Here is a 26,608-nt window from a genome sequence, read left to right on the forward strand (position 1 = left end):
ATTACTTTTCCTTCATTGGGGACACAATTCTTAATTTTATCTGATGTTTTTAGGATTCCTTATTCCTAAGGTACAAATAAATCCACATCTATTCACCTGTTCATCACCATAGGAGTTTTTTTAATTAAAATAAGCAAAGGTTGCTTATGAAAATAAATTTTATCATTAGGCATATGCAGGAAAAAAACCCTGTAAATTATCTTAAATAACGTGATTTATTATTTTCTATCCAAAAAGCAGTTTCTATTAACATGGTAATTAAAATTTAACATGTATTTAAAGGCAAAAGTCAAATTGAATTAGCCACAGAGTCTGGGAAACATTACTTGTCTGACTGAGAGCACATAAATAATCTAATAAGGAAAAAAATAAAGTCAGCACAATAAAAGAAGAGAAAAAGGGAAATGGAAGGAAATATACTAAAAGCATAGACCACTAGGTTCTGCATGACCATAGCAAGGTGAGCACCAGAAAGTCAGAAGTGTCTTTTATCCACACAATCGCGTTAGGAAAAGCTCACCTTTATCCTGCCTTCTACTTCACTCAAAATCTCTCCCTTCAAATCTATTTAGAGGAAGATCAATCAGAGAGTAAATGATATACTCTAATACGAGCACATAGTCACACATGGGACAAGAAAGAGTTCTTTGAACTTATAAAAGATTAGTGATGCTATCACTTTTCATTTTAATATGTCTAAAATTCATGGAAGATTGAATTTGAGGAAAAGAATACATATATATGTAAATATATGAAAGCATAGGCTCAACTTAAGAGGCCCATGTTGAAATTAAGCAAAGATTTAAATCTACATGAAACATGTTTCAGAAGTCGCTTGGTAATGTTTAAAATGATTAAAGCTGAAATCCATGCAGAATGTCATAAAGAAACAGTACCTAAATATCTGAGACATCATCTGCGTCTTAGCATCTGTGGATTTCATATAAGTAACAACGCCAAAATTAGTCCAGACCCAAAACAGTTAAATTGCAAGTTCACTGAGACAGGCTACCTCTAAATAAAATTCAGAAATAGTTCTTAACACAGAGAGCTAACACCTGAAAGGCTTGTAGTCTGGAGGTGGAAAATGTCGAGATCTTTAAATGTTAGAGAATCATATCTTGGTTTGACAGATCTAGCTAATCTTAAAAGGGCAACTTTCCATTTGAATACTAAGCAGGATTTTATGGCCCAATCTCATGGAGATACAGAACTATGCATTTATTGTTTGCTAGAAGAGGTTGTGGGATGCTGAGAGAGTAAATGATATACTGTAATGCTTCGTGGGATTTTTCTCGGGTGAGAAGCTTAACATGATTAAAGATGAACACTTTTGTTTTTTGAAGGGACTCTAATCAATATGGCAGAATGATTACACTGTAGTCTATAGAATTACACACTATAGACTATTTATACTATTAAATAGAATATTTATACCATTACATTACAGTACATCGATGGGTGCATTTTAAATATTATCATTGGAAAGTGAAGGAAACAAACATTTTATACTTCTCTCCCAAACTAATTTCTCTACCAGACTGACACAGGTTCTCACCACGAAAGATCAGAAGAACACATTCATTCACCCTCATCCACACCTTAAGCCTTGGTCCTCTTTACACTTTCTTCAGAAGATAGCTCCATGCATTCTACAAAGGTTTTATTGCACTCATATTCTGCAGACCTTTTTTTTTATTTTTTTGAGCCGGTGTTTCGCTCTTGTTTACCCAGCTGGAGTGCAATGGCGCAATCTCAGCTCACCGCAACCTCCACCTCCTGGGTTCAGGCAATTCTCCTGCCTCAGCCTCCTGAGTAGCTGGGGTTATAGGCACGCGCCACCGTGCCCAGCTAATTTTTTTGTATTTGTAGTAGAGACGGGGTTTCACCATGTTGACCAGGATGGTCTCGATCTCTTGACCTTGTGATCCACCCGCCTTGCCTCGGCCTCCCAAAGTGCTGGGATTACAGGTGTGAGCCACCACGCCCAGCCTCTGCAGACCTTTTATACTTTCATTTTGAAGCATGCTTTAATGCATTCTCTTATCTCTCCTACACTTTCTTCACAAATGCTGGCCTACACTGATATTCTCGGGATGCTGCATAATGACCAAGTGACCTACAGATGAGTCTACTCAATGCCATTCTGCTTAGAGTACTTAAAGGGAAGGTACTCTTTCCAAGGGTGAAGACGAACAGATAAGTCGGAGACAGGGATTTAAAAAACAAAATCCTTTTGCTTCGTCAACAAGAAACTAAATGTACTAGATGGGCACAGTAGCTCACGCCTATAATCCCAGCACTCTGGGAAGCTGATGTGGGAGGATCACTTGAGGTCAGATGTTCGAGAGCAGCCTGGCCAACATGGTGAAACCCCATCTCTACCAAAAATAAAAAAAATTAGCCAGGCATGGTGGCGTGCACCTGTAATCCCAGCTACTTGGGAAACTGAGGCAGAAGAATCTCTTGAACCTGTGAGGCAGAGGTTGCAGTGAGCTGAGCTTGCGCCACTGCACTCCAGCCTAGGTAACAAAGCAAGACTCTGTCTCAAAATAAAATAAAATAAATGTACAAAATATATATGGAAGAATATCTAATTGTTAAGGAGAGCAATTATACATTGCAAATGTCAAACACTCAGTGGAAAAAAATTTATCCATAACATTAAGCACCTCAATGTTAGAAGGACCCTCTAAGAGAAGAGGACCCTTCCCTCAGTCCAAAGATAATTGGAGGGTAAGTTATTTTACAATTTATAGTGCAGGTGTGTCATTTGTTTTGTTTTTATTTTTGCTGGAAGAAGCAGAAGGTAAAAGGGGCTGGAAAGCAGAAATGGGCAGAAATGTGTCTGAGAAAAAGCTTAGAGAGGTGACTGACGTTGGTTGAAAATGAATTGGTACTATTTGCTTTTTCAAATCTAAACCTTTGCTTAAGCTGCCAAATAAATATTCTGAGGCCTTTAATCATTCTATCAGGGAAAAATTTCTTCCTTCCAGCTTGTAGAGAGGCGCTGAAATGCATACTTTCTCTGCAAAATTTAATAGAGTTAAAATTCTCTTCAAAGAGATGAAATCTAATCCTAGGTTTCATTAAAATGACCTAACTCTACTTCACAGTGATATACCAAAATGAAGCACTGCTTCAGCGTCGAGGGGAACAAGGATACAGTTTTTGTTCTGAAAGTTACATCTCTGATTTATGATGAAATAGCATTTCAATAAAGTGAAGAATAAAAGGAAAAAAGCCATTAGTTGCATAAAGAACTAAAAACATTTATCTATAGTTTCTGTTTGCTTTTAGAAAAGATAATTAATGCTGTAGAGAACTTACTGAACTAATATTCTGCTGATTTTTCTTCACTCGTTCAATCTCTGGGGTATCTTTTACTGCAGTGCCAGCTCCTACTTCTTTCTTATAAAATACCTTTATTATAAGAAAAGGAAAAGAATAATCAAGCTTGTCAGAATTCAAGTCCTAGATCCTCTTCTTAGAAAGACAATTTCTCAGGTTTTATAATAATACAAATACTGCACCTATTTATGAGTGCCACCATTATAGGAACCAATTAAATAATCCATTAAGATAATATATGTCCAACTTTGGGTTTATATCCCTAATCTTACAAGTAACCCTCTACTACCTGTTCTAGGGCTAGACGGCTACCATGGTCGACTGCTGATTATTTGCTTTAAGAATACACATTGGCAGCCATGGGCAGGGGCTCATGCCTGGAATCCTAGCACTTTGGGAGGCCGAGGTGGGTGGATCATGAGATCAGGAGTTTGAGACCAGCCTGGCCAATATGGTGAAACCCCATCTCTACTAAAAATACAAAAAATTAGTGGGGTGTGGTGGTGCATGCCTGTAGTCACAGCTACTCAGGAGGATAAGGCAGGAGAATCACTTGAACGCAGGAGACAGAGGTTGTGGAGAGCCAAGATCACAACATTGCACACCAGCCTAGGCAACAGAGTGAGACTCCATCTCAAAAAATAAAATATATAAAATAATACAATTGGCAAACCAGAGTTCCTTTCTTCAAATATATGTCACATGTGTATATGAGAAAAATCAAAGCAGATATTACAAAGGACCATTAAGGTGTTATCACTGAATTCAAAAGCATCACATTTTAGGCAACTGCTATTCTCCAAACACAAAGATGCCCACATTCTCTTGCATGAAAATATTAGCTCATCATCAATATCAATGCTAATTACAAGTCTATTTTCTTCATCTTCCATTTATTTGTTACCTCTATCCCATGTGTTTCCACCCCTACAAACGTCTACCCCTTCCAAACCCAAAGCAGAACAGAAACAAAAGAGTACTCTGCAGAAAAACAGAGTAATTATAAGAAAAGCAAATGAGGACAAAATTACTCCCTCTCTTCACATTGGGCAATCCAGTGGCCCCTGAGTGGGAGAACACGGTAGGAGAGACATTTTCCTCCTTTTAAAAGCTAGAACTCTAGAACACTAGGGAATTGCACAAGCTCCTTTTCTGGTCCTTCCAGCAAGGCTTTCCCATTTCTCAGCACAGTCTGGCCATCCTTGTGGAGACCTAGTGGGCACCTGACCAGCTTACCCTGAGAGCTGGCACTTGCCAACTAATTGAAAGGTAGAAGATAATCCAAAAGTCCTCATACTTACTAGAATTTACATTTTGATGAGATGCTTACTTAACTATTATGACTAAGCTAATTCTACATTAAAATATTAGTTGTATGGTCCTCACAATTTTAGAAGTCAAATTTGTACATTTAATAATCATGGACCCAGCCTCTTAATTAATAGTGCTGATGCACTATTTACAATAGCAAAGACATGAAATCAATCTAAATGTCCATCAGTGATAGACTGGATAAAGAAAATGTGGTACATATACATCATGGAATACTATGCAGCCATAAAAGAGAATGAGATCATAGCCTTTGCAGGGACATGATGGAGCTAGATGCTATTATACTCAGCAAACTAATGCAGGCACAGAAAACCAAATACTGCATGTTCTTGCTTAAGTGGGAGCTAAATGATGAGAACACAAAGACATGTAGAGCAGAACACCACAAACAGGAGCCTATCAGAGGGTGAACTGTGGGGAGGAGGAGAGGATCAGAAAAAAATAACTAATAGGTACTAGGCTTAATACTTGAGTGACAAAATAATCTGTACAATAAATCCCCATAACACAAGCTTACCTATGTAAAAACCTGTTCATGTGCCCCTGAACTTAAAGTTTAAAAAAAAAAAGTACTGATGCAATTCCTCTTCCTCAAAATAAACATACAGAAGTTTAGAAATGTATTAAGAATGAGTAAATATCAGTAGAAACAATCAATAATCAGGAATAAAGTCACTTCATTTGACTCTTTTCATCATCAAAGGAAAATCTGTGTAGAAGACTAAGACTTCTTTCCTGCGTTAAATTTTAAAAATTAGTTATTAACTGTTATTTGTACCAAAGAGGAAAATTTGAATTTGTAATTCCAAAACAATTATAAGTGATAATTTGTAAAAAAAAAAAAAATTATAAGTGATAATTTGTAAAAAATTATCAGTATTCTTATTATTTTAAGGAAATAAAGACAATACACTTGACAGAAAATTCAAGTAATGCAACCAAAAAAAATCAGACAATGAGGAAAAAAACCTATTTCTTAGAAAACAAAATTTCAAGGAAACAATTGAAAAGAAAGAATGGCTACTCACTGCACTAATGTTTTGTTGAGTAGTCTTAATTCTCTGAATTTCAGGAGTATCTGCTACTGTAGAATAGTTAGAAAGCATCTTCTCTGCTTCATCTTTATACTTTCTCTAAAAATATAAACAGTTAATATAAATCTGAAATTGTGTGCATGTGGGCACATGTCCGCGCATGAGAGAGAGAGACAGAGAGAGAGAGTGAGTGTGTGTGTGTGTGTGTGTGTGTGTGAGAGAGAGAGAGATACCATTCTTTGATCTCTACCATACCACAAGGCTTTTTGATTTATGCTTTGCTTCCTACTTCAGGTAAAGATACATTTGATTAAGGGAAAGTTACCAGTATTTTGAAGTTGAGATTAAAATCTTAATTTTCTCTCCACTAAAAGAACTACAATTAGATATTGTCTAATAGAACCCAGACAATATCTTAATGTCCTTGCTTATGTCTTAATCAGAATTTTAGCAAATTTCACCAAATGTTGTTACACAATCTTTTCTGCATAAACTCCATTAATCAAATTTAATTTTATGGTCAATTTTCATAACAATCTTCACTTTTTTCATTCCTTCTGCTATTTTTTTTCTATTGGGAGTAATTATTTTTTAATAAATGTTATAGCAAAGATATTATTTGCTAATGAATGCTTTTGCCCAGATGAGATTTTATAAGTGAATTCTTCTTCCATGAATTTTTTTTGTGGTCATTACTTCTGCCACATCCAGTTTTGTTTACAGAACATGGGACTAGTACATTTGACAAATCGAAATTTTACTGAGAAAACTTAGCTCTTCCATTAATTTTTACTTAAACTTTATACCTTGTGCAGCTTGAGCCACTGTTAGTTTTATTTGGAGCTATTTTAATACTAATATTCATTATGAAATGGTTAAAAGGCAAATAGTTTGTAATATATTTCTCTGTGGAATGAGAAAAAGCATTCAAGCCAAGTGGAATGGGGTCAAAAAAGAAAAGGTTAAAATGTTCTTGGGCTGGGCTCAATGGCTCATGCCCACTGAGGCAGAAACATACACTTGAGCCCAGGAGTTTGAGGCTGCAGCAAGCTACAATGGTGCCACTGCATTCCAGCCTGGGTGAAAGAGTGAGACCTCCATCTCTTTAAAAAAAAAAAAAAAAAAAAAAAAAAAGGAAAGGTTTTAATGTCCTTGGACTTAAAACAAGGAGCTCCGACAAAGAGGCTGTAGAGACCTCCATCTCAAAGAAAAGAAAAGAAAAGAAAAAAAAAGAAAGAAAGAAAGAAAGGAAAGAAAAAAAAGAAAGAAAGAAAGAGAGAGAAAGAAAGAAAGAAAGAAAGAAAGAAAGAAAGAAAGAAAGAAAGAAAGAAAAGAAAGAAAGAAAACAAAAGGTTTTAATGTCCTTAGACTTAAAACAAGGAGCCCCGACAAAGAGGCTGGAAGTTTCCATAATGTCTGCTGAATTGAATCGATGACAACTGTCCTATTAATTAGTAAGGTTAATCAAGTTTGGCCAGTGGTTTTAGTGAAAGAGTACACTAACCCTGAATGCAATGCCCTCAGAAAGATATCATTCATAGAGACATACAAAGCACATGGCAATATGACACTGGAATACACAGTTCTGAGCATCTTCATTCTTGACCAACCTGGCTATAGATTTCAGATGTCCTCTTGGCTCGAAGGATATCTGGGATATCCATGCTCACTTGCATTCCTTTCCCTTTAATTTCATTTTCTAAGTCCTTTTTGTATTGTTTCTAATGGAACAGAAAATAATCTGAGAGCTTTGCTTAAGCTTTAATAGAAATGTCGAAATTTATGTGTTTGAATCTCAAAGCCACCCATATGGAAAGAATGCTTGTGCTCTTTCCAGCTATGATTCAAGGCATTTATTTTCAACTCTGTATCTCGCTGCTGTCTTACCTGGCTGGCCATCTCGGATGCTTTCTTAGCTCTCTGGACATCAGGAGTGTCTGTGCTCACCTGCATCCCTTTCCCTCTAATTTGAGTCTCCAGATCTCTTTTATAGTCTTTCTGCAGAAAATGAAAGAGTTAGTGCTCTCCAATCATTTGAAACACTGCTCAAAAATTGAGATATCATTTTGACATCAAGACCATGTCTTTTGGTATTAAGTTGAATCCTTATTTATTTTATTTCTACAGAATAAGAAAGAGTTTTACTTGTGGTAGGAACATGACTTAGAGTAACTTATTCACCAGTAATCAGAGGATTTTCTTTCTACTTTTTTTTTTATTTCTTAATCAGAATTTTAACAATTCTTAATTCAGCTTAATCTGAATTTAAAAGAAGAAAAAACAGAGCTGGCCAAGGGGGAAATTCTTACATTTCGATATAAGCTTGATATATTATTAGATCATATATGGCTCAGTCAAGCGTCAGTCAGGAGTAATTGTAAAGTGCTGTTTTTCACTCTGTAGTAAATAATCGTTTGGTTGCTTCTCTGGAATCTACCCCTTCTTTTCACTTCATTGGCTCCCTGATTTGCCACTGGACAACTCAATGCTCCCCACTCCTAAACCATCCTGCTTGGGTGAGACTGGCCCAAATCTCTAGGCTCTGCTGGGCTTAAAGAAATCATTATACTCCATTACCTACACTGCAGAATTGGTTCCTAGATGTATTCTTTTTCTTTTTTTTTTTTTTAATGTAAGAGCTGCTGGAAGCCTCTTTGCAAACAAGAAAGCCTACCTAGGAACTGAAAGATAGAAACTGAAACTAAATCTCATTATTTGAGTACTAGATCAAGCTGTGCCTAGGAATTTCTCTACTGTTCAATCATAAGAACAACAAGCAAGTTATCTGTGTTTTTTCTTTTAAGCCAGTTGGAATTGGATTACCTACTGCTTACAAGATAGTCACAATTGCACAGACACACATCTTTAGGAACTTTCGTCACATCTGAAAACTGATTATAAAATTCAGCAAGCTGTACATATATAAATTTACATCTTCTGTATGTATATTATTCTTCAAAGAAAAATGTTACTTAAAAATGATTAACTATATCCAATTAAATTTGTTTGAAAACAATTATTTCCTATTATGCTGACACATTTCAGATTTGTAGATTCTCTGCTACAGAAAAAGTAAATGTTGGTTTGCTTATTAGTACGTTCTCTAAATTTAGATAAGTGGCAAACAAAAATCTCCATCTTGGAGTATGTTTCCTCCTGTGTTCCACCCATAATTCTTCCTGTTTTCACTGACTTATACTCCCAGTATCACTTTTCTAAATAAAAGTTTACCTAATTATGTTTAACTTTCAAAATAATAAGATTCAATTATTACTGTGTCTATAAAAAGCACTCTGTCTTACTCATCCTGTTTAAAGCCCCAAAACAAAACATTTCATTTGGAGACCAACTTACATGATGAAACAGGCCTTGGTAACAGCCACCAAGGTGCCATGGTAGAAGGAGTAACAATTTTCCAAGATGAACTTTCAAATGTAATTATGTAAATGTGTTCTAAAGCACACAGACTACATTAGACATCCTCTGCATCAGTTATTTGTGGTCTGCGTGACAAAACACCCCGAAACTTAGAACAACATGGTGGCATCTACGTTCCAAGGGGGCAAACCCTAATGCAGAAGTGTGTTGAGTCTCTGCCTGAGTCACATTTGCTGATGCCTCATTGGCTAAAGAAAGTCACATGGGCAAGCCCAGAGATGTAGGAAGGCTTGTCTGTTGAGGGTCATTTGTGTCACAATATGATCCACTGACTTTACTTGAAAAATAAACTTTTGATATTAAAAATAAACTATGGCAAAGTGCCAAACATTGGTTGAAAAGGATCTGAGCCTGTCATTTAGGCAAAATGAAACATGACTATGATTATATGCAAATAAGATTTTTATTAATTTTATTTTATGGGGTTTTATTGATTTAGACTCTCAGCCTAAGAGTGCAGACTTCACCAGAGCCAGGTGTATCAGTTTACAGTGGATGTGACTGGAAACCACTAGAGAATTGCATGTGAGGAGAGTAACAAAATTTCGTTTAATTCCCTCAAGGATTCTTCTTCTGCTGGGTTGAGAATATCTACTAGGAGGACAATAATAGCAGAATTTTGGTTAGGAAGCTATGGCAATGATCTAGAGGTTAGCGATGGTGGCTTGGATTATGGTGGTGAGAAAGAGATGGACTTAGACCATCCCTATGGGAGTGGCATCAATAAAGCATGCTGATGAGAGGAATCAAAGTGACTTCTATGCTTTAGTTGGTGCCATTTGCTGAGAAGCAGATGAGGGAAAGCTAACCTGGGGGGAAATTAAGGTTCTAGTTTTGACCTAAAATGTTGAGATCTCATCATACATTGCCCTGTAGACAACAAAAATAAATGGTCACACATTCACATCCATGTTATAGAACACTCAATTTTTCTGTAAGAATGAGGTAGGCCTATCTGAAGGAACATGAAAAAAGATGCATAATATAAAGTGAAAAAACACACACACACAGAACACAGTATATGGTATGACCTCATTTAAGATTTTTAAGTCTCTGTGTGTACAAGTGTATGTTTCTCTAGATATACGTAGAACAGATTTGGAAGGTTCCTTAACAAACTTATAACAAGAGGAGAACAGAAGTAGGAGAAGGATTAAAGCAGACTGTCACGTTCCTGTTCCTCATGCTCCTGGCTGTCCGCCCCTGGTTGCCACTTCAAAATGGAACCTTATTGATCAGGAAATCTATACCATCTCCACTGCCTTTGTCTTAATCAATCAAGGCAATCCCATTTCCCTGGCCAGTGCCTAACCCTGGGGATGTCAGTCATTTTCAAAACAGTAGTAACTTCCCTCGCAGCTAAGCAGCTATACATCTAGTCTTCCTGATTTCCCGCAAGGTGTCAGTCCTGAGTCAGCTCTTCCCAAGTGCAAATGTCACACAACAGGTCTCAGAGTATCCCACTGAAGCCCTCCCCTAACCAGCCTCAACATAAATGAGCAGGACCCCTTCACCTGCACCGTTTTCTTCACATACACCTTTTATAAAATCATCACATCCCAAATCCTCTTTACTCCAGTGATTCTTTTATATTCTCAGACTCGCTGGGAAAGTTCAAGAGGTATGGAGGAAGCTCTGGGGTACTTCCTTTGAAAAATATGCATATGGTCTGACTCCTACAGCCTTGTGATATGATATCCATCCTGTCACAGAATTTAAGACAAAACTTCTAAATCAATATCCTGTATCCCATGAAGAGAAAGACGGTGTTAGATGAATTAACATGATCATTCAGGATATATCAGACCTCCACCCAAAATGCTGACTGTAGAAATGTCATGCATGCTGATCATGTCAACAAAGGCTATTTTAAGAACATGCAATCACACAGAAATGACTATTGTCCTCATGTGAATAGTCCCTATATAGCTAGGATAATTAATGAAGGTAGCTACACTGAACAACAGATTTTCAATGCAGACAAAATAGCCTTCTATTGGCAGAAGATGCCATCTAGGACTTCCATAGCTAGTGAGGAAAAGTCAGTGTCTCACTTCAATTCTTCAAAGGACAAGCTGACTCTTATCAGGGGCTAATGCAGCTGGTGACTTTAGGTTGAAACCAATGCTCACTTACCATTCGGGAAATCCTAGCGTCTTTAAGAATTATGCTAAATGTGCTCTGCCTGCACTTTATAAATGGAACAACAAAGCCTGAATGACAGCACATTTGTTTAACTATGGTTTACTGAATATCTGAAGCCCACTGCCAAGACCTAATGTTCAGAAAAGAAAGATTCCTTTGAAAATATTAATGGTAAGTTACAAGGCACCTGGTCACCAAAGAGCTCTGATAAAGATGTATAAGAATATTAATGTTTTCATGCCTGCTAGACAACACCCATTCTGCAGTCCATGGATCAAAGAAAATTTTTACTTTCAAGGATTATTATTTAAGAACTACATTTCATAAGGCTATAGCTTTCAGAGATCATGATTCTCTGATGAATCTGGGCAAAGTAAATTGAAAACCTTCTGAAAAAGATTCGTCATTCTAGATGTCATTAAGAACATCTGTGATTCATGAGAGAAGTACCAAATATCAACATTGATAGAAGTTTGGAAGAAGCTGATTTCAACTCTCATGGATGAATTTGAAGTTCAAGACTTCAGTGGAGGAAGCAACTGCAGATGCAGTGGAAACAGCAAGAGAACTAGAATTAGAAGTAGAGATTGAAAATGTAACTGGATTGCTGCCATCTCATGATCACACTTGAATGGATAAGAAGTTGCTTCCAATGGAAAAGCAAAGAACATGGTTTCTTAAGATTAAATCCTTGTGAAGATGCTGTGATCACTGTTGAAATGACAACAAAGGATTTAGGATATTACATAAATTTTGTCAATAAAACATCAATGGGTTTGATAGGATGGTCCCTAATCTTAAAATTTCTACTGTGAGTAAAATGTATCAATGGCATCACATGCTACAGAGAAATCTTTCATGAAAGGAAGAGGCAATTAATGTGGCAAACTTCATTGTTGTCTTATTTTAAGAAATGGTCACAGTCATCCCAACCTTCAGCAGGCACCACCCGGATCAGTCAGCAGCCATCAACATAGAGACAAGACCCTCCACCAGCAAAAAGATTTCCACTTGCTGAAGGTTCAGATAATCATTATCACTTTTATCAATAAAGTATTTTTAATTAAGATATGGATGTATTTTGGATATAAGGCTACTGATACTTCTTAGACTACAGTATGGTATAAACACAACATGGATATGCATTGGGAAACCAAAAAGCTCGTGTGACTCACTTTACTGTGATATTTGCTTTATTATGGTGGTCTGGAACTGAACCCATAATACCTTCATGGTATGTCTGTACCTCCATGTAGGATCCATTTTAAGAATCAATGAGACTCTACAGCACAGAGCTCAGCAAAGAGGAGGTGATCAATACCTGACACCTTCTTCTAGTTTTTTAATCTTATTCTCCTAGGCCAGTCCTTCCTTCTCCTAATAAGGCCCAACTAACACTGCTCCTGTCGCCATCCTCCCATTCAACTGCATCTGTCTGTACTTTGCCACTAAGAGAATAAAACAACTTTTACACATGCTACTGACAAGTAATTACAAGACAATCTCTGCATGTGGATTAGACATATCATTGTGACAGAATTTGCAGAAAATTACTAATGTAGGGATAATGTGATGACAATGTTAGCCACAGACCTCACCATGGGCATATGTTGTTTATAGCCTACCAGCATCCATTCCTCCCTTCTTCTGGCAAAAAGCTCCATGGTTTTCTTTTGGGAAATGACCTCCAGGTTCTCTCAATCCACACCCTTGGGAAGGATTGATTTCCATCACCTCCCTACTCCCCACATATATTTTTAATTCTACTAAAGTGCCTTTTAAATGTTTCCTTTATTTAAAGATTGTGAATATAGCCGAGATTAAGGTGATGTTTTAAACACGTAAAAATTTAGAATGCTTTATATAAGACACTTTAAACTACCTCAACAAATGGGTTACCATGAGAGGATGATCAGCACATTCTACTCCCCTAACCCCAGACACAATGATTAGGTACAGAACAGTGATTAATCCAAGGAGATTCAGACCTAAGACTTGATTGGAACTATAAAAAGGGGTGTTCACTTCCCATTAGGATTACTGGCCATAGATATGAGTTATCCTATTATTAAAAGGGTTTATTGCATGGAGACAATCTTCCAAAAGCAAAGTCAACAGAGAAAATAACAGAACCAAGAGATGAAGGAAGAGAGACATCATGTGAATTCCAACTTGACAGTAACTCAATCTTTGGATTTTCTATTCCATGAGCGAATGCATCTTCTTTGTTGCCTACCCTAGTTTGAGTTGAGTTTCTGTCATTTGCAGCCTAAAAGTCACGATCACCATCATCATAGCTATCATCATTATCATCAGAGTCTTATTAAAATATGGGGAGAAGGCTTTAAGCTCTTTCACTGCTAAATTCAGCTAAAATCTCTTCAAATCACAATGACATTATATGACCCAAAGGAATGACATAATACAAGGATTATAAGATGGAAAACACTTCAGAGACATTTCAGTTCTCCTTTTAAAGTGCATGAAAAGTGAGCAGAAACCACTTTCATTTGATAAAGAGGCTGAACAAGATTCATTCCACAGCCCAGGCCAAGACTGGGAGAGTCAGCTGGGCTATGAGCAGGAAAGCATGTGAACTTCTACCTGCAGTTGCTGATGGACCATAATGACACACTTTCCCAATCATCTGCCTTTTATCTGCTTACAAGATAAAGTTAAATCTAAACTATTTTGGTATACTACAGAGATTTTCTCCAAAATGGGAAAATGGCCATTTTTCTCATATCACATAGATAGGGGATTTATGAGCATCAATTTTTTAAAAAAATTCACAGGCCAGGAAAAGACTATAAGGGTATAGCTGTTTATAATCACTTACCCATAAAAGTTGTGGATGTAGAGAACCTTTGAGAAAGATTGACAGGTAAGAAAATCAGCTAAAAACATATTCATCTAAGGTGTTAAATAAACATACTCACCTCACTCACCATTTCAGAGGCTCGCTTTGCTCTTTGGATGTCAAGAACTTCTGAATTAAGTTCCATTCCCTTCCCTTTTATTTCATTTTCCAAATCTTTTTTATATTCTTTCTATAAGACAAGAATTTCATAGTTCAAAACTTAGCAGGAATCACTTTAGTCAGTGTGCTATTCCACATGTTTTCTAGAGATCACAGAAATGAGAAAATATTACTAGGAAAGAATGACTCAGACTGCTAAGTATTCATGCTTTTTTCCTACTGACACTTCATTTTCCCCTCTACCAAATTCAGAGTGGCTTCCAATATTTTTAGCCTTTTCCTTTTCATATTTTTTTCAATATATTTTGGTACCATAGTAGATTTGTTAAAAAGACATCTTCTCTTTCAGTGGTGAGAAATATCTTGAGAACACATGTTCCCTATTAATTAAAGTATTTTTGAAAGTTGTCTGTAAAACATGAATTGCCAAAAAAGAACATGGTTGAAAAATAATGGAAAACTATAAAATCAAAAGGACTGATGTAGCAAAAGTTTTTCTAAAAAGTTTAAAAAGTGAGCAGAAACCGCTATGATTTGACTCAGATCATTCCAAATTATAAGCAGCCCATTTCAAGGTGTAGTAAGATATCAGGAGTTTCAATTACTTAGGCTCACCACAGCCTGATAGAAGGTAGTCTAAAGCAGACGCTTCAAGCACTATCCATCACAATTACCTTAGGTATTTACTTTATCCTTCTATAAGCCTCAGAATATTTCAAGGCCCCCTTTCCTATCTTTGATGGAATCTGGGGCTCAACATTCATGATGATGAATGGAATCATTCAGAGATGATGAAATCTACATAAATTATGGAAGCTATGACTCAACATGATAATGATTATGATGATGATAGTGATGGTGACTCTTAGGTTGCAAATGACAGCAACTCAACTCAAACTAGGGTAGGCAACAAAGGAGATGCATTCGTTCATGGAATAGAAAATCCAAACACTGAGTTATTGTCAAGTTGGAATTCACATGATGTCTCCCTTCCTTCATATCTAGGTTCTGTTATCTTCTCTACTGCCTTTGCTTTTGGAAGGCTGTCTCCATGCAATTTAAAGAGCTGTAAAATCAAAACATTTTCTACAAATTAATAATAATTTGAATTTCACCTATTTGAATATATTTTTAAGTAGCTCCAAATGCCTTCTACAAATACTTACATACAACTTACTTTTTTTTGTCAATGAGTTGCTTGTTTTCTTACTTAATTGCATATGAAAATCATAAAGATCTTATTCATTCAACTAAGTTGCATTTATGATTAACTTGCCAGATAATAGATGAAACTTCCTTTGATGGCAGGAAATCAGGTTCCAGTTAATACTAGGGTTCATTTCATGTTACTTTCCCTTTATCCAATATAATTAAATTAGCCTGTCCTCTACTCCACTAATAGCTTACTAGACATTGGAATGGGCTGCTTCTAATTTTGGAATGATCTGAGTCAAATGACCCAGGTGAAAGTCAGAGCTCTTTCACTTATTTGGTGGTGTGACCTTCAGGGGGACTTTCAAGTAATTCAACCTTGATTTCCACCCTGGTGAAATGAAAATTTTAAAAAAAATGCTTGTTCTACTAATGTCAAAGGGCAATGGGGGGAATCAAAGGAAATGAAGTATAAAACGATACTTTGAACACTCTAAATGGCAATGTAAAAACCATAGAGTAAAAAATGCAAAGTTCATTTGCAGCCAAATGCTTACACTTAGAAAGGGAAGTAATAATTTCATCAAGTTACCAAAAGTCCTTTTTATTTTTCACATTAGACAGGCCACATTTTTTAAGTTAATTTTTTAAAATATTTTTAAATGCTTATTATAAATTGACAATTTATTATTGTATATTTGTATGGGTACAAACATGTCATAATTTATTAATACAATGTGGAACAATTAAATCAATCTAAATAATATATCCATTACCCCAAATATTTACCTTTGCAGTGAGAACATTTGAAATTTACTCTCTCAGCAATTCTGAAATGCACCATATACTATTATTAACTATCTTCACCACAGTGTACTAGATCTCAGAAAAAAAGGTATTCCTCACATCTACACATTCTGAACTCTTTATCACCTTCCCATTCCTCCCACCCTCCAGCCTCTATAACCACCATTCTACTTTCTGCTTCTAAGAGTTCAAGTGTTTTAGATTCCACTTAAAAGTGAGAATATGCAGGATGTGTCTTTCAGCGCCTGGCTTATTTCACCTGACATCATAGTTGTTATGGACTAAATGTTTCTCTCCCACCAAAATCCCAATGTTGAAGCCCTAGCCCCCAATGTGACTGTATTGGAAAGTGGGGCCTTTGGGAGGTGATTAGGGTTAGATGGGATTGTGAGAGTCAGACTCTCTTGATAAGATTAAGGTCTCTAAAGGAAGGAGGAAGACGACCAGTGTTCTCTCCCTCTACTGAAGTCACAGCACGAAGGTGTCTGTCTGCAAGCTGGGAAGAGGGCCCTCATCAAGAACCAAATCTGCCAGCACCTTGATCTTGGACTTCCCAGTCTCCAGAACTTTGAGAAAAGTCTGTTGGTTGAGCCAGTCAGTCAGTCTATGGTATTTTGTTATAGCAGCCTGAACAGACCAATACAATATGGTGTTCTGAGCCTTTTTCTACCCTGATGCATGTATTCTGAATTAATAAATTTAAAATAAGACTCAGTCCAAAAGGGAAATAAAAGAAAAAGGCAATGAAATGTATTAAAGTCATTTATGAATCTCAAGATAAACCTCACATTGCCATTTGTACATAAGTGATAAAAAAAGACTCCCCTTAAAAAATTAACATAAATAATGTGTATTTTTAAATGGAAGACAATAGTAGTAGGAAGTTGCCATTATTTGAAATTGTTGTAAAAATTATTAAATTTTCTTCTGAAAAGCCTTACCATCAACTATTTCTCTTTTTTATCCCTTTAATTGACACATGAAAATTATACACATTTATGGGATACAGAGTGATATTTTAATATGTATACATGACATATAATGGTCCAATCAGGGTAGGTGGTGTATCTATCACCTCAAACATGCATCATTTCTTAGTGTTGTGAACACTCAAAATCCCCTCTTCCAGCTTATTAAAAATACACAATTACAGTTAATCATATTCACCTCGTGGTGCTGCAGAACATCAGAGCTCATTCCTTTGTATTCACTAATCAACCTCTCCTCATTCCCTCCCCCTGCCACTTCCTAGCCTCTAATACCCACAGCTTTCCTCTCTAGGAAGTTGCCATTTGATTAGCCTTCAACTTCAAAAATTTTTATTAGAAACTAATAAAAATAGTGTAGTAAGATAAGTGTAGTAAGTGTAGTAAGATAGTGTAGTAAGATAACTGTTATGGAAATTACACGTCTATTTCACCACAACATATATTACAACACTGAATCACATTAAATTTCTAAAACTAGTTAAACTTCACGGCCAGTTAGCATTTGCTTGTTAAAGAACTTCATGATGATGTGCCCCGATAGTTAATTAATCTCAAATTTATTTTACTGGTCTAAGACATTTCCTTCAGGAATAGTTTCCTCAGTTCAAAAATTCAAAATGAAATGAAATTTCATGTATGTATACACATATGCAATATATATTACATAATATATATTATATTATAGTAGTATGTATATTACATCATATAAAACATTTCTACTTAGGGAACACGTTCCCTTAATAGAAAGAGTATGTACTTAAGCAGATTTGGAAGAGTTATGAGCCACTTTTTGGTCATTTAAAAACAAAAAGATTAGCTTTTAAAAGGATGGACTACAGACATGATATTTTTAATTTTAAGGCCTTAATGTTAAAAAATTAATATATTACTTGTGAGCAAAAATGTACCATTATATTTTTGGGGAAACTTTTGCAGGGAATTAAAGAAAAATGGACATGAGTTCCTCTATTCTATATGCTAAATATATTATTTTTCCCTACTTAGAACACAAACTACTTATAAGTAATACACCTTTATCTAAACCTTCACACGTGAGCATCTCATTTCTGATATCAAATGTCATGAGAATGCTTCAGGAAAGCAACAGGAAAAGTTGGTTCTCAAATGTTTTCATAGTAACTCAATTTGAAAGAATCAAGCTCTCTCCACCCATATTCAAAACATCTTTTTTAAAACTGCTATAAAACTATTTCTGGAGCTCTGAGCTACAACTAAAACACAAAACCAAGCTGTTTTTCAAGTGTTCCCAGGAAATCTGGATAATTTCTTCTCACAACTTTAATTAGAAATGTTAACACACACTTTCCTGTTTTTAATGAAAATGCAAAACGTTATTAGTGAAATCGAAGTGAAAACAAGCCTTAATATCTCAAACACTGAAGTAGTAGAGAATTAGGTAAATATTTCCTGGGTTATTTCTTTGCTTTTTTTGTGGTATTTCATAGTAAATGTCAAAATCATACCTCCCTCAGAAGGCTGGTGATGTACTTTACATGTAAAAATTCTGGAGTCTTGTCTAAATCCAGTGATGATCTTCCTTTAATCTCCTTCTCAAAATCCTCTTTATAAACTTTCTGTTAAATAAGACCACATAATTTTAAAGTTAGGAAATACCAGTGACCATTGAAAAGAGATTTGAACGAGAGTTCCCAGAACAAAAATGATGTTTTCTTAGGTAGTTCTACCACCTCAGAGTCATCCTACCAACAGGGAAATAAGTTCAACTTCATCATAAATTTTAGAATTTCACCAAACAAAGGAGAATTAGTAAGTAGCCTCTTCCTCTGGTAAATCATTCTGAATGAGACCTCCTAACATCTTACTAATCTGGGATGAACATCAGCCCATTTTTCAGAGCAGAACCAACAAGACTGGCTATTTGACTGGATCCCTCCACTGGTTTACTCCAAGGTGAGTAGATCTACTGACTGGGGGAAAATCTGGTGGCATGGAAGCCATTCAAACCACCGTCAAACCCAAGCACCATTAATGCTCATGTCCCCATCATCCTTCTTCATCAGACTTTTGCAAATTCAGGAAATAATCACTTCTAAAATGCAATGATGCTTGAGGGTTAGAGAGAGGGTTTCCCTTTAATGATTTTGGAGTTGAAAATATTTCTCTATCATCTATGGGTTTGATATGAATGAAGTTGTGCTGTGAGGAGAATCTTATCTCGAACCTTATAACCAAACTCGTCTTTAAGGTGAGAGTTCACAAAAAGAACTGAAAGGTGGATGCAATGGTGATTGTAGTGGGGGTTAGGGGTGGGGGGAGTTAGATTCAGATCACCACAAGCCCCTTTAACACACCCTACCACTCTTTGGCTATGATTCTCTAAATTCTTACATTTGAACTACACATTTGAAAAATCAGTGATAACGTATGCTTTGTGACTATAAAGACAGCCTCTCTAAATAACAAAAATATCCATCCATGTGAAATAGCTAATAAACAAGGGTCCAGATTTTACCAGCCAAATATTTTGTTCAAATTGCATCCCCAAAATGATAAAAATAAATTCTGCATGAAATTGTTTTTCATGCCAAATGGGAAGCTATTTCTAGATGCATTATTTATTCATTACAGAGATAGATAATTGCATAAATAATGTCTCTAAACCATGAAGGAAAATAAGAGAAGCATGCTGTCTCCTCACTTGGCACATGTGTTCCATACAGTAATCTAACAAATGATGTGGGTATAGCCACAAGTAGAGAAACAAGGGATACTCTGAAAGTCTTAACAAAGCTAAATAAGCAGTTGGATTGAGAACATTCTGACCTAATGAACTAGAGATACAATGACCAAAAACAATGACTTGAAACTTTTCTTTTCCTTATGTGGAATTAGTAGAGGTAATAGTTACAGGCTCAATCTAGGGCATCTCCAGGCTAAAAAGGACTCTTTAAATGGTGAAATAGAAATATGTGTATGCATTCATGCCTTCATGTACATCAGCTATTTCACTTCGAAATGCCCTTCTGGGGAAAAAAAAAGTTGTTTTACTGAAGTAAATCATTAGGGAGGTTGATGATGACTAGAAACGGCCAAAATATACAGCTAGGAAAATGCACACATCTTTGGTATGCTTTTTGAAGAAAGTTATATGGTGAAATAAGACAAAGAAGTTTTCAAAGCCAGATTTAAAGACTTTTTCCAGAAAACACCCAGATTAAACCTATATCTAGCATTGGAAGAAACACAATAAACTTAATTATAGGCCATAGCGAAGATACCAGTGGCTTTTCCTGAGATGGTAAATACTTAAGTTTACCTGTAAGAGGCTCCTTAAGAAACCTGTAGTCAAGCCTACCTCTTGGAAATAAAAAACATCTCTAAGACAGATTATTCTCTTTGTATCTACTTCATCAGTCCTATATTTAAAGACACTTTTTTTTACATCAAACTTTGTCTAAGATTTTTAGCTACTTTATTTTTCTAGTCTTTTGCATATAAATTGGGTCCAAATATACTTTCTATTGGAAGATTTCACTCCCCTCAAGAAATGACTGTTGAGCCTAAAACAACCTAATAGTCAATTATTATAATTAAAGGGAATACATGTCAGGGAAAATATGCCTCACCTGGCAAGAGTGAGAAAAGTCAGATGAAGAGAGATGATCTAAAATCCCAATCCTAAATTACCGTAATTTCTACTACAGAAACATGGTACTAAATTATATTAATCATGAATAATAAGTTTCAGGATTTATCAGTGAAAGGAAAGTTATCCACAGTAAAAAAAAAAAAAAAAAAAGAAAAGAAAAAGTAAAGAAACTGGGACCAGAATGATAAAAGGATGCTCAGCATGAATGTTTCTAGGGCTGAGGATCAAAGAGGAAGGGAGGAGGGAAAGAGAAAGGGGCAGAGGAGGGAACTGGAAGAGGAGGCCCAGCCTGAAATGCTGATGCTACCAGAAATGTTCTCAGAAAAGTGATTTTTGACCCTGTGTCTTTCAGTAGAAATTTATGTAACAACTTCTTATTGTCTCAACCCATTTCCCTTTTGCCTCAAGAATACTCTTGTCTCTAATCCTAATGTAACATTATAAACATGGCTGTTACACTAGGATTAGAGACAAGTTATGTTTAGAAATAACTCCAAGAACAGTTTTTATATTTTATTTTTTCACATTGAAAATCAGGTCCAGCCAGGCACAGTGTCTCACACTTGTAATCCCAGCACTTTAGGAGGCTGAGGTAGGCAGATCACAAGGTCAAGAGTTTGAGATCAGGCTGACCAACACAGTGAAACCCCATCTCTACTAAAAATACAAAAATTAGCTGGGCATGGTCATGGCTGCCTGTAATCCCAGCTACCCAGGAGGTTGAGGCAGGAGAATTGCTTGAACCTGGGAGTCAGAGGTTGCGATGAGCCAAGATCACACCACTACACTCCAGCCTGAGTAAGAGTGAGATTCCATCTCAAAAAAAAACAGTCCAATTTGCTTCAGCCTCAAAGAGCATGTTTATGTAAAATTAAATCAGTGCTGGCAGCAAACTGCACATTTTTGTTTTTTTCTAAATGGGAAATGGGTTAACCTCTCAGAAGACCCACTAAGCAAAAGCACCATGACAGCTCCTTAAAGTAGAAACCTTTCTCTGGACTGTGGGTCAGTGACAACGGCCATGTTATCTCTACAAAATGGGGACATTTGTTAGGTGGCTCTACTCCACCCAAAAAGTATTGCTGCAGTGAAAGACAGAAAAGCAACGAAAAGAGCATAGAAAACACTTTGTATACTTTATACAATGTTTACACACTCTTATCTTAAGGAAGAAAAGGTATTCCAGAGAAATATATTTTGTAAAATGTAAATTTTTATAGGGCTTCTGAACTTTGACCAAATTCACCAGTATATCAATTTACTTGAAACAAATAACTCATTTAGTCAAAATGGTTACTTGAGGTTTCTTTATCAGATTCCTTCTGATTAGCCTAAAGGAAATAAGACAGGTGTCCCCAGTCCCTAGACGATGGACCAGTAGCAACCATGGCCAGTTAGCAACCTGGTCTCACAGCAGGAAGTTGTGAGGGTGAGGGAACATTCCTGCCTGAGCTCTGCCTCCTGTCAGATCGGTGGTGGCATTAGAGTCTCATAGGAGTGCAAACCCTATTATGAGCTGTGCATGCGAGGGATCTAGGTTATGCACTCCTTATGAGAATCTAACTAGAGTCTGATGATCTGAGGTGGAACAGTTTCATTGTGAAACCAATCCTCCCACCACCACCACTCCTCAGTCCATGGAAAAACTGTCTTCCATGAAACCAGTCCCTGGTGCCCAAAAGATTGGGGGCCACTGAATAAGACATGAAAAATTCAGGTAATTCTTTTTTCTTTTTGCTTGAAGAAGAAATCAAGCAACTTTGTCTATCCAATAAACCATGGTAATATCTGAGTGCCTTTTTTCCAAGAAGATGAATTATAACATTTCAGTAATTAGCACTAGTAATGCTTACAAAATTCCCATGAGAGTTTTTTTGTCCACAAGTTATCATTTCTGCCTGTTCTGATTTATTAAGCAACAGAAAGGATCTTATTCAGTGAGCATGCCTAGCATGAAGCATCAAAGTTGTATTGGACTGAGACCATCATCCACTATTTTTGTCCCTTTGCAATAAGGACCCATGCACCCACAGAAAGTTGATATGGGCCACAGGCAAAACCTTGTGTGTCTGATCCTGAAAAGTTAGGAAGGAAAACACACACACACACACACACACACACACACACACACATAAATAAGTCTCACTGGAACAGAGAAAAAAAGGATGGGGAATATCTAGATGTGACTTAGCATAATCTTAGGTTGGGAATAAAGTAGATAAAAAGAAAAAAACTCTTAACTGTTTACTGAAAAAAAGAATCAATCAAATATGTTGCTATGCTTTGAATGTGTCCCCCCAAGGTTGGTGTGTTGAAAACTTAATCCCCAGTGCAACAGTATCGGGAGGTGAGAACTCTAAGAGGTGATTAGACCATAAAGGTTCTGCCTCAGGAATGGATTGATGCTGATATCATGGGAATGGTTTGATATTGTGGGGTTGGGTTCCTGAAAAAAAGATGAGTTTCCCATCCCCTCGTCTAAGACATGTGCAAGCACTCTCTGTCTTTCCACCTTCTGCCATGGGATGATGCAACAAGAAGATCTTTGCCAGATGTGGACCCATGGATTTTGAACTTCCCAGTCTCCAGAACTGAAAAAAAATCTATCTCTGTTCTTTATGAATTGCCTAGTCTGTGGTATTCTGTTATAGCAACACAAAATGGACCAAAACATAAAATAACAGAGAAAAGGAAATCATTATAATTTTGATCAGGTTCTAAAACATTAACATTTACTGGATCAAGAATTTCATTTAAGACAATTTCAGTAGATACATTCTTAAACTATAGAGAATACCTTCTAACATCATTACTTCGATGATTAAATGAGCTGACATATAAAAGACTCTTAGCATATTACCTAGCATGGAGTATTTTTTAAAATGTTAGTTCTAAAAACAAAAACAGGTTAAAAAAAAAAAAAAAAAAGCAACCAGCCTTTTGTTTTTAATTTTTATGAACTCACCATAGTTTTACATTAACATCTGAACGGGTCAGTTATATAATCATAGCATATTAGAACTGATGGGGGGGTATAAAAGCTCATCTGGCTTGAGATCCATATTCACCAATGAGAAAAACTAAGAACCAGACAAACACAATGAGCTAGACAAGATCCCAGGCAGTGGGTGGCTAGGTCTAGAAAGCAGGTCCTTGAATCTGCCCAGAGCAGCACTCTTTCTTCGAGACCCACTGAACATTCTAAGTTCTTTCAAATGGCAAAACATCAAATTTACAGTAAACAATTATCAACAAACCAATGGACCTACTTCACTTTGCATCTTTTGAGCCTCCTTTGACGCTTGATAAGATGGTGTCTCAACAAATTCAAGCATTGGCTTTCCCTTATTTTTTTCATATTCTTCTTTGTATTTAACCTTCATTGGAAAAAGAAAAGCATATAAAAATCAAAAGCCCTTATGCAAACAGAGCAAAGTAAAAAATATATATGTTTAAAATGAATCATCTCGTTTTCTGAAATCATTATTCTGACCATTTAGGTTGATCACTGGGTTCCCTTTAGTTAATGACATACAAGGAAAGTAAACATAATATAAAACTTCCTAAGGGATAAAAGTAATTTAGAACAACTAATGTAGTTCTAGAACCTGTATAAAGTATTTTTTCAAATAGCTGGAATATATAGATATGTATTATATATATGGGGTTATTTATGTATATGCAAATGGCATACACTTATAGGTAGTAGGTGTGAGACAGAGGTTGATCCCTGAGATCACATTGATGTGTATTGGTAAATCAAAAACAAGAAAAAAAAGATGGATATGATTCTCTATTTTTCTGTCAAAGAGAGGATGATGTCCTCCAGGGCTGCTGAATTTTTTCATAGACACTGAGTAAAACACTCACACAGACCTTTATATGACTTATTTCAATTTCACTATGCAATATTTAATATCGTATTATGAATTATTTCAATTACAGTCAGTCCTCATCTTCAGTTTATAAAATGAGTGATATTTTTTAATCTTCCATTAAAAAAATGTAAGCCATCAGAGTGGCTGGCTTTTTAAGCAATATACTTTTTTAAATTAAACTCATAGAAAAGTTTTTATCATTTCTTAAGTTGTATTGTAATAGTGATAATGTTAATGATAATTCAACCCAAGAAAAATTTTCTAACTTAGAACTTTATGGAATAGGAAATACGACATACTTTAAAATACCTATTTGTAGACATAATTTTGTTGCAAAGAGTATGATAGAGTGATCAGTAAAAGTATCAGGAAGTATAATACACCATTAGGATAAAATTTTGTGAAATAAATGGAAATAAGAAATATATGTGTGTGTGTGTGTGTATTCTTTTTTGTTTTTTTAATTTAAGACAGAGTCTCAGTCTGTCTCTCAGTCTGTCACCAGGCTAGAGTGCAATGGCATTGACTCAGCTCACTGCAACTTCTGCCTCCCAGGTTCAAGCAATTCTCCTGCCTTGGCCACCCAAGTAGCTGAGATTACAGTGAGTACCACCACACCCAGCTAATTTCTATATTTTTAGTAGAGATGGGGTTTGCCATGCTGGCCAGGCTGGTCTCAAACTCCTGATCTCATGATCTGCCCACCTCGGCCTCCCAAAGTGCTGGGATTACAGGCATGAGCCACTAGGCCCAGCCTGCTTTGTGTATTTTTAAAACCAATGAAGGTGAGTATCAAATTATTATGGACTTTGCATTCCACAGAATGCATTTAATAGAGTGATTTGAAATTTTATCTTAACAGATGTTGGAACTGGCATCTTCTGCAACTATTTAAGCTCAGAATTAAAAAAAAAAAAACATATGTAACTTTAAAATATGCTAGAGAGAATTTTTTTAAAGCTTATTCAGGGGTTACCTAGAATTTCATATTTAAAAAATTAATCTAGAATAAACTAGTATTACCTTTTAAATAACACATAATTGAAATAAAAAATTATAATTAACCTTGCACCTGGAAAATTAATGTTACCACTCAATAGAAAAATTTAAATCATCATGTGCTTTGACCACAGTTTAATTAATTTCTATCTTGCAACTTTTTAATTATGTGAAGTAATGGTTATTTTATAAAAAGCCTTTAGATTGAAATATGGTTCAAGATCCCCTGACCTCAAAACATATATGGCAAATGGTGTTTGAGATTTTCAAAAGTAACATTTTGTTTGTTGGTTTTGGTTTTTTTGTTTTGTTTTGTTTTTGTTTTTGAGATGGAGTCTAGCTCTGTCACCCAGGCTGGAGTGCAATGGCACAATCTTGGGTCACTGCAACCTCCACCTCCTGTGTTCAAGCAATTCTCCTGCCTCAGCCTCCTGAGTAGTGGGATTACAGGTGCCCAGCAGGCCCAGCTAATTTTTGTATTTTTAGTAGAGACGAAGTTCCGCTGTGTTGGCCAAGCTGTTTTCTCAGGATTTATTCTTTTCTGCAGCTGTACATTCTCAGTTAAGATGCGTGGCAGTAATTGTGGGCCTCAGGATGGTTACGGGTTCCTGGCAGGGAGGGTGGGTGCCCAGCAAGTACATACCTGACTCTGGAGGATGGCATTGCCTTTATGGTGCAGGTGTTCCACAGCATCGACATCAAAATGATACATTCCTTTGTTTTCCTCAAAGAGTTTTTTATATTCTCGCTAAAATACAAAACATGAAAATAAATTTCGAATTAAAGACACTGATTAGAGCAATCAATACTTAGAAATGCGAACTGCACAATACAAGCCACCAAGAGCTGCAAAGCTGCTGCCAAGACCCCAC

At 36.1% G+C, this 26,608-nt stretch overlaps 1 protein-coding gene across 35 annotated transcripts in view; it reads right to left on the minus strand.

Annotated features, from left to right (window-relative positions):
• Nucleotides 1-26,608, minus strand: part of NEBL (nebulette) — a 695,182-nt gene that overhangs the window by 365,418 nt on the left and 303,156 nt on the right. For 18 of the 35 annotated variants that reach the window (XR_013519570.1, XR_013519569.1, XR_001913033.4 and 15 more), the window contains 8 exons: nucleotides 26,380-26,484; nucleotides 24,129-24,236; nucleotides 18,713-18,823; nucleotides 14,240-14,350; nucleotides 7,605-7,715; nucleotides 7,328-7,438; nucleotides 5,712-5,816; nucleotides 3,331-3,423 (listed from right to left, as the gene is read on the minus strand). The exons of 1 other annotated variant lie outside the window; for it this stretch is intronic. Coding sequence is in view for 28 of the 34 variants with exons in the window: in XM_078329576.1 (XP_078185702.1) it covers nucleotides 3,331-3,423; nucleotides 5,712-5,816; nucleotides 7,328-7,438; nucleotides 7,605-7,715; nucleotides 14,240-14,350; nucleotides 18,713-18,823; nucleotides 24,129-24,236; nucleotides 26,380-26,484 (855 nt within the window). In the remaining 6 variants the exon portion in view is untranslated. The remainder of the gene's footprint in view (nucleotides 1-3,330; nucleotides 3,424-5,711; nucleotides 5,817-7,327; nucleotides 7,439-7,604; nucleotides 7,716-14,239; nucleotides 14,351-18,712; nucleotides 18,824-24,128; nucleotides 24,237-26,379; nucleotides 26,485-26,608) is intronic. 16 more of the 35 variants (XM_078329563.1, XM_078329570.1, XM_078329562.1 and 13 more) reach the window with 6 other exon arrangements.

Source organism: Callithrix jacchus, chromosome 7 (assembly GCF_049354715.1).
Source record: "Callithrix jacchus isolate 240 chromosome 7, calJac240_pri, whole genome shotgun sequence".
Taxonomy (NCBI): Eukaryota; Metazoa; Chordata; class Mammalia; order Primates; family Cebidae; genus Callithrix; species Callithrix jacchus.